The sequence below is a fragment of the Bombus impatiens genome, unplaced genomic scaffold, assembly GCF_000188095.3.
Source record: "Bombus impatiens unplaced genomic scaffold, BIMP_2.2 scf_0037, whole genome shotgun sequence".
NCBI lineage: Eukaryota > Metazoa > Arthropoda > Insecta > Hymenoptera > Apidae > Bombus > Bombus impatiens.
Window position 1 is genome coordinate 570,276 of NT_176456.1, and position 9,276 is coordinate 579,551.

Here is a 9,276-nt window from a genome sequence, read left to right on the forward strand (position 1 = left end):
GGGCCGAGATAATCGAGGCTGTGCCACCCGGTCCCGTCGCCGTGCTTCTCCCAGGGGAGAAGTCAGTCCCAGAACACCGGCAGACGCGCCAGCGAAACGGCTTCCTGGCTAATTGGCTCGTCACGGCTCGCGCTTATTTACGACGCCAGTCACCCCCGATAATCGGCCATGAGCGACGTGTCCGTGTGGCCCTGGGCCTATTCGCCAGGACCGTTGGTGTTCTCTTCGCGAAATCGCTAATCGTTGTTCAACGAATCACGTCGAGGAGCACGTGGCCCGTCGATGGCCCTAGAAGTCTGCAAGTGACGATGACGTTGGCGGATGGCGATTTCTTTTTAATTGTACCGTTCGTAGGAGAAATTTTGCGACGTGGTCGACGGTTTGACTGTTGAATGGCACACGACTGACATACGGTAGTTGACAAAGATATTCCAGCAATTATAGAAGCCTTTTATAAATACGTTGTACGAAGCATTTCGAAAAATTGAATAATTGATTGATATCGAATAGATTATATTATCGAGAAGTAGTTAACCAGATGTAGAGCGTGCGCGTGCATCTGTCAGTTCGGATAACGACACGTCGACGGCGAAAATCGTTGAGTTGACGACAAAAGGAAGCTCGAAGAAAAAAGAAAAACGTAACAAGTGGCGAATCGGTAAAAGCCGGTTAACTTATGACGAGAGAGTTTAAACGCTTAACCATTGTGCCGGTATATCAGTCAGAATAGAATCAAGCGATAGATCAAGCGAATAAAGTCGCGGAGTCGTAAAATCGAGTCGAGTCGAGTCGAAGAGGCGAGCCGAAAAATCGGTAATTGTTTGAATGTTGGGTTCACTTGCTGAGGCGTGGCACCGAATCATTTGTCAAAAATTACCGTAACTTTGTGTTGCATTAATACATTTTTCATCAAACGCAGTTCTCATTTACCAGTTCGCGTCGTAAGATCACAACTACTCGGTTTGAACTACTATTTTTCTCGACGAATCTGATTCTACACAGATCATTTTTGCAAATGTATCGAAGACCTTGATTTTTGGCAGATATTCACTAGTCGCGCAGATTTTTTGCTCGTCTGTGATCATAGTAATAAAACAGTTATCTAGGAACAGTTTTATAACTGTCTTGGGACTACCACGATCCCTTGAAGAACGTCCAAGCGAAAGAACAAAAAGTTTAGTTTTTTTTTTTTCATTAAATCCTGCATGTACCATGAAGTAGACGAAAAGTTCGTTATTAGCTTCTAGTTTATTCAAGATCGGGATATTTTAATCGAAATAATTGGATTGAACATAGTACATTTCCAAAGAATGTATCAATGGGGCAACGATATTATAATTGCAATGGCTTTGACCTAGAGTGACAAAAAGGAGCAGCAACCGATAATATGGTTCGAAGTCAGTGGCAGTAACAGTTAGATCGCGTTCGTAATACGGTTATCCGTGTCGGAGGAAGTTGACCTTAGATACAAGGAATATATTTTGCATTCAATTAAAATGTCAAGAACACGTTGCAGTGAAGAGAAGAAGTGCAACGTCTCGACCTTGTGCTTTCGAGCTTAAACTCTTGGAGTAATCTTCACTGTTTTGTTTCTTGGTTTTCCTTTTTATCTTCCTCTTTTTTTTTTATTTTTTAGATCGTATAAATAAGAATCGTCGTAATCACTGAAATTTCTGTACAATGTATTTTTTATATGCACTTTAGTTTGCATAATTAGGTCACTGGAATAGATTTGAATTTGCTTTGGTAATTATAACGACAAAGCATTTTTCAAATGCGCAAATCATTATTTTTTTCCTTGTTTACCTGAGTATAGAATTACATAAAAGTTGGGGAATATCGGAGGAATATCGGTTGGATAATGTTCTTTGCGAGCGTAATATGGCACGCCGCTTATACAGGGTGAACCAAAAAGCGAGTTCATAATTTCTAGAGTGGATAATAGGTATCCTAATAAATATGCATCGAAATATTAATAGTTTCAAAGTTATAAACAATGTTTTGTTTAATAACTGAAAGCGAGTAATTTTCTCGCTTTAGCAGCTATCGTACCGTATACGAAATAATGGATTATCCGTTTAATACAAAGTGCCAAGTGAAATAGTTAAGTCTGGCAATCTTTGAAAGACTATGCAGATGTCAAGCGTGGAAATAGAGGGAGGACACGTGGGAGACCTTTTGCAGGCAGGAAAAAGAGAAACGATAAGATGATCCGCTGTTTCGATCAGAGACGAGAAAGTTATTTCCTTTCATCTTGAGCGAAAAACTGTCTATTATTTTCAAACTATCAATTTTTTGACCCACGTTTATTAGGATCTTTTTCGTCATTTGGCAAGTACCGTTTACCCTAGAGCTTTGAACTCTATTTTTGTTTCACTCTATAGATATCGTTATAGAAAACAGACCATCGCTCGTCGATATCGATGTATCGATTTCTTTCGAACCGAGAGGGGATTATATCTTTACGTAAATGCTCGTTATGCTTTTGGAATACGTCCAGGGAAACCTACGTCCACGTCAGAAATTTCTTATCTGCGACTGCCCGAAAAAGCAACGCGAAATGACAGTATTTGAAATGATTACACGTATCTTCTAAAGCGATTCAGTGGAGAAAGTATCTATTCTAATTTTTTTAGCAGTTACACGCGTTAAACATAAATGTTCATTGTTTTACTTAACAATCTGACCTTGATCGCTCCGTTTGTTTTTCTATTATCTCTTTTTTTCCTCCGTATCTTAAGACGACATCCGCTAGCGTATCTCGGCAGAACATCAATACCACCCCGCATCTCTATTTTTACAGTTGACATATCTTTTCTCTATTAATTATAAATTAACGTGTCCTTCTTCCTAGATAATACATATCACAAAACGAACAATAAATTTTTCTCGTTCGTCCTAGCTTCGTAGATATCGACGTCGTACTTGCCACAAAATATTCTAACGAATCAATCGAAGATCGAAAGAAACGAAGATCGTAACACAGTGCAGTAATTTTATCCGCCAAGCACTGATTCTCCTGACGCATCGTAATTACATTTTTATTTTATCTGTTAGAAACCGATTGGTATGTCGTTTAACGATACTTGTACTTTTTTTATCGTTTTACGCAAATTTAATCCGTAGAGAATTAATCGATTACGTGGCTTTGTTAACGTTGCCTATGAATTTTCCGAATAAAAGAGAGATATCGTACGGCCGTTTATCTAACTGACGCACTCTCGAGAAACGTCGTCGCGTTGCGACTGATTGTCGACGGTTTAATTGAAATATCAAAAACTCTATACAACTTTGCGCCGCAACGACGATCCCCTCTCTCTATCTACCCTCTAGAGAGATTTATTAATTGCGCTGCTGGTTGCGTCACCGTTTGCAACCGATAAAAAGCTTGGAGATTCATTTCGCTTGTCGATATCTTCATCGTTCTCGCTTCAGGCTCGATCACTTCTTTTTTTCTGCCAACATTTTGCCAGCAGATCGTGGCTGAATGTCTTGTTTCAACTAACTTTTCGTTACACCAACGAATCGCTTTCCGAACCAGTTCTATTTCTATATCGCATAATTTTACACGCCAGTTTTACACGCAAGTTCGTCTAAAAGTTTCGCGATCTTTAATTAACGTTTGGTATCTCGGTTAAATTAACAGCGATTGTATTTCTAGGAGCTTATTTCGCTAATCTCGTCGATTCCGCTATCACGGTGTCACTTGGCACGTCTTCAAAACGCGATTGGGATAAAGTTCACTGTTTTGTTTTCAAGCGAATAAAACTCAGGGGTATCTCCGTTTAATTGCGATAATTATGTTGATAAGAGCCACATACGTTACTACTATGTACGTATTGCCTATGTGGGGAAAAAGTAGCTTGTTTAATTTGTTAAGGCGTCCATGATCTAGTTTCGAAGATGAGATACAATATGAACGTTTATAAGATGAGATACGAACAAACAATTAAAGAAACTTAAACATCGTGGAGATGCGATCGATGTTGCGGCAATGAGGAAGGGCGGAGCCAGCAAAGGCCGCGTATCTCAGCCGAATATTCGGATAATAAATCAATTCGACATGCAGGGATTTAATCTCCGGTGTGCAACGTCAAGAAGCACCGGCTATAATCTTAATGGGGCATAAAACAGCCATTACAGATGGCCCGATGGGTGACAACACGCCGTAAATAATCTACCACCGCTTTCGCCAGGCATCGCTCTAAAGTTACGGGTCGCGTTCCACCGATAACTGCATTTCCTCCGACGCGTCTTTCCAGACGATGCCTACGATTTTCCAGGCGGAAACCGATTAAACGCATTATCATTTCTTCAAATTCTTTCCTCCATTCGTTGAATCGATGAATTAAATTCCGCTAAATGCACGACTTCCACTTACAAGCGAGGTACTTACGTCGTTGCTCGAAAGCTTTGCAACGATTATTACATTTATTGCAAAACTGAGAATAGTTAAGTAATTATTAAAAAAAGGTATCTAATCTATTAGGATTTCTATTATAAACTGAACATGATTTCGAGTTCATAATTTACATTAAATACACAGAAGCTTTAAAGTAAAAACGTCTATCCTAAGATTCTTAGCGAGAGTGTAGATGTTCTTCGTTATTTCTGATTTTATCACTATTTTTTTTTTTAATATATACAAAAAATTGCGTAGGAAGAGCAATGATTAAATTTAACTTTCCCAACAGATTTCTTCTATAGGAAATAAAGTATAGAAAGAGAATTGTTTCCTGTATATGGTTGTTCGATAAGGGAAAATCTTTGTGAAATTTCTCAACACCAGTCGCTCGGTGTCGAACGATCTCGTGAAAGTGTGAAGATCGACAGTACAGAGGTAACCGGACATAATTTTTCGAGATACGTTTTATCGCTGCTTAAATGGCACTTGACGATACCGAATACGATCGCTGGAAAAGAGTCGAGGTACCGTGCTGGTGGCATGCATGAAACCGTATCAAATGTTCTGTCAACGCTAACATCGACCACGTTCACCATCCTTTCGTGTGTTACACCCTCTTCGTTATGTTGCAAACAATAGGAAAGAACAATAGGAAAGTAGAAAGCTTTCATTTACACTGCTATGATCCTCAGTATGTCGATTAGTATTGTTAATCCATAGATAGATTATAGAACTAGATTTATCGATATTATATTAAATATATTAAAATAAATTGAAATTAAATTGAAATTACGATGTTAGTGGAGAGTTAATACAATAATTTGTTGGATCCTTGGCATCGAAAAACGCTTCTAACGGTCGAAGAAATCGGCACTCACCTTTGCTACGCTGCCGAAAGCTGCTCAACTGGTGGTCGCCCTTTTCCTCTTTGTTCCTCTTGTTCGCCGGTTTTCCGCGTCACGCCTCGAACGATGGTTAGGTCGCCGATCATTCGCGATATTACGTTTCCCGCCGCTAATAAATTAATGTCAAAGGGAAGGTCCTGTAATTGATGCTCGCGCGGGGATCAAATCGACGTTGATTTATCGATCGAGCCCGCGCCTCGCGCCGCAAACAACAAGAAAACCAACGATTTATTGACTTTTCGGTCGGATGCACGATCGCCAGGATGTTTGGTTGGATAGATGGGTTCTTTTCGTCGTCCAGTTCGATCGATCGATACGAGTCACAGCTCGTAAAATCGTATTTCTATCTTTCCAGACCTTCTCACGCAAAGAAACGCGATTGCTTTGCCTCTGTTTATTCCTCGAGCTCGAATTTTGCAACGTTTCAATATCTTCGCCTGATCTTTACCTTTGAGTTTCTAATTCTCTACATAAGAGACTATGAAGATTTATAATTTAGAATTAGATAATGTTTTAAATAGCTACTGATACAAGCTACCAAGTTGCTTGCGTTTGATCAAAAAATCATTCCATCGTTACTTCGATTCTTCATTTATGCGAAAAATCCGCAACTGGTTTTAAAATCCCATCCTCGAACACTTCGTTTCTTCGGTGTCCAATGGCACTCGTCACTCACTTGGGTACAAATTTATTACGCAAGGAATAATTTTGCACTGCGTAATCGATCGATCGATTGGCAAAATTCGCGTTTCCAGTAAACAGAGGAGATTCGTTTCCAAGTTTTCGACTGCTCGTTCAATTTATTGTTCTTGTCGCATGGCGACGATTTCGTGGTAACGTATCCACATCCACATTTCGAGAGCACCGACTCGTTGACGAGTATCTCTCGTCTCTCGACTAAGAGAATCGCCGAGAAGAGAAGAGCAGCACGTGCGCCGACGATATCACCCGTCAAGGAAGTCGCATTGATACCGACGTCCTGCTTAATCATATTTTACACTTCAGTGAAATCCCGTGGCCATGTTCGTAACTAAAATAAAGTCTGTGGAGAACGAACCGATAATGTTTTCGCGAATCGCAATGAAAAATTCCGAATAACGATCGAAATCGAAGTTCCTAAGGAAATACGAGAGTACTTCAACTTACTTTTGTAACGGCGAAACAAAAAGAAAAAACAGGTTTTGCCAAAAATTTATTCGACAAAAGCTATACAACCAATTGATTTGATTGTCGTTCTATCGGAATATATATCGTAGGTCGATTAAAAATAATCGCGAAAGTTGCGCGTTAGCGTGCGCGCTAACGCTTTTGACGAAGTTTCAAGTAAAGTTTAAGCAAAAATTGAAAGATACGTAACTATTACTAGCGTTCATTCTGCGTTGTCCAACTGTCTTCGTATTCAGCGTCCGTTTTTATCAGTGGCAGAAAAAATTGTCGATAAAAAAATGGTTCGAGCCTTTAATCGCATTTCGATAGATTATTTGTGAATCCATAACGCATCGTGTTTTGCACTTATTTCGACTCTTATCTACCATACGACGCTTCACATTAGAATCATGTATTTCGATTATACTTGTCACATTCAGCTGTCAGATTTTATTTGAGAAATTTATTCTTCTGTTTTCAGCAATGGTTCAATTACGAGATTGATTCGGACGAAGAATGGGAGGAAGAGGAACCAGGCGAATCTTTGCGCGGTTCTGACGATGAAAAAGACGAGGAGAATCCGGAGGACAACGAGTATGATGTAGATAACGATTTCATGGTTCCTCATGGGTAAGTCGGTTCAGTTCATTCTTGATATTTAAACATTTATACATTTTCATCCGTTTGTAAATCTTCGTGTTTTTAATAATTCAGCTATTTGTCCGATGAAGAGCTTCGTGCTGATGAGGAAGACAAGCAAGACATGGTAAGTAGTTTTAAAATAAATAATAATCGATCATGTCTATCGAGGGTAAAGTAAATAATTTGTTCATTTCCGTAGACTCCTGAAACACAAAAATTCAAGTTGAAACTACTCGGAGAACAATTCGAGTCCGAAAGGAACGCAAAGACCGCGAAGTTAAAGCCAAAAATAATAGGTTGTATTTGGAGAGGGTCTAAAAATGAATTTCAACCAAACGGTGAGTATTCGACATTTGAAATATACCTAACATAGCTGCTAGACGTCGGACCAGAAGATAAGCGTGAATTTTTATTTCTACAATTGTGTCATAATGAGAAATATCTGACAATTATCTTCTGCTTGCAGTGCCACCAAGGATCGTAGACTTCTTGTCAGCTCGAGACGCCTGGGTATATCGAATACCGATACTACTACCAACCATGAACGAAGCCATGGCAACGAACGAGTGCAGTACTCCCACGCAACAGCAACCGCTGACGAGTTCAAAAAAGACACGATTTCCGGAAGCAGCTATACCGGATCTTATTCGATTAATACACGGCAATACATATAGTAGACGCTGTCTTGTAAAAGAATTCATGGCCTACTGGAGTAAAAAGAACAAGGGAGCTAAAAATCAGCCTTCGAAAGCCAGTATACAACAAAAGATTCGCGAGATTGGCAAATGGATGCCGTGTCCAGAGAAGGGGCCGATGCATTCAAAGGCTTGTTGGTACGTTGACGAAAACATCAGGAAAGAGCACATCAACGAGGAGCTTCCTCTGCCAAATTGCTGGTCCTATATCCTAACACCCAAGAAGAAGAGCGATATCACGAAAATCAGATTATTCTTCTCTCCGAAATGAGATTATTTTAAGATTGTCTTCCAGTTATTCAAAGCGATGTGTTCAGAGCTTGGGAGAAGGATAGATTCGAGTCGTGTTTAGAAGTACATTATTTAAGACATTTGCAATGTTTTAAGCTGGCATCTTAAGCTATTTAATAATCGAAATATCGATTTTGGACTGTCTCTTTGATTTAAAATCTGGTCATTTTTAACTGCAACTTGTTAAAATCGACTTGTAAGTTAGTTTAAATTAATTGGAATAGTGCCATCGCTTTCTAAATATGGATCAATATGCATTTTGCTGTAATATTTAACTGGTATCGTTCGATCGCAAGCATCCAATTTAAATTAGACACGAAAATTAGAACGAAATACTCAAACATAAAAAACTTAACTTCAGTTCTTACTCAACGACACAAATCGTTGTGGGTTACTATTTATCATATAATTGATCAACGATTGATGAAATGGTACTTGGATTAACGCTACTCGTCGATTTAGATAGTTCCTTCTTTTGTATACACTTAACAACGTGATTATCGATATTAACTAGACAAGGTCGACATCGAAGTCACAATATACTTCATGTGATATATGTTTCTAATTGTACAATTGAAAGAAAGATCACGAACGGCGGAATGCAGTATCGTTAGTTTGTTAAAAAAGGGCTAGACGGGAAGATAAAATGAAGCGTATAAAATTTATAGCTCGTTATACTGTTCTATTAATACAGTTATACTTTTATAATAAAAGAAGTTAATAAATAAATCAGTGGAAAGCTTGTCACCTCCTGTCGAACTGATCGAAGAATACCACGATGTCCATTTTTTTTTGCCCCTTTTTTTTTTTTTTTTTTTTTTTAAACCCTCATCCATCGTTCTCAAAGGGTAAGTCAGAGAGGAAAGCGCGAATGGGGATAATCTGTTCGAGTAATGTGAATTATCCAGAGGATTCCATCGGCTAAAAACTTTTGCATCGGGCAGTAACGTTCGAATGGGTTAATGCATCAGACCAGGCTTTGCGGAACGTGGAATTGCATTCCGTCAAACAGTGCATCGGAGTTAAATAAAATAGCTGCAACGAAAAGTTTTGCACAGCATTCTATTATTGGCGGTCGACCGGAAGAGCGTATCTTATTGGAACGAAAATGATACAATATCGGGAATCGGCGAACGATAGAACCTTTCTCTTCGATTTGTCCATGAGATTCCATGGGAATGAAAATGTTTGG

General features: G+C 39.1%; 2 protein-coding genes across 3 annotated transcripts in view; one reads left to right on the plus strand and one right to left on the minus strand.

The window, feature by feature from the left end:
• Window positions 1-2,862, minus strand: part of LOC100749942 (Wilms tumor protein homolog) — a 6,496-nt gene extending 3,634 nt beyond the window's left edge. Inside the window, exon 1 of the mRNA XM_012390156.3 lies at window positions 2,688-2,862. Coding sequence (XP_012245579.1) covers window positions 2,688-2,810 — 123 coding nt within the window. The 5' untranslated portion in view covers window positions 2,811-2,862. The remainder of the gene's footprint in view (window positions 1-2,687) is intronic.
• LOC100740570 (chromatin assembly factor 1 subunit A-B) overlaps window positions 1-8,813 on the plus strand; it is a 15,042-nt gene extending 6,229 nt beyond the window's left edge. For both annotated transcript variants that reach the window (XM_003485179.4, XM_033322870.1), the window contains exons 7-10: window positions 6,938-7,086; window positions 7,171-7,222; window positions 7,298-7,436; window positions 7,565-8,813. In XM_003485179.4, coding sequence (XP_003485227.2) covers window positions 6,938-7,086; window positions 7,171-7,222; window positions 7,298-7,436; window positions 7,565-8,064 — 840 coding nt within the window. In that variant the 3' untranslated portion in view covers window positions 8,065-8,813. The remainder of the gene's footprint in view (window positions 1-6,937; window positions 7,087-7,170; window positions 7,223-7,297; window positions 7,437-7,564) is intronic.
• The last annotated feature ends 463 nt before the right edge of the window (window positions 8,814-9,276 follow it).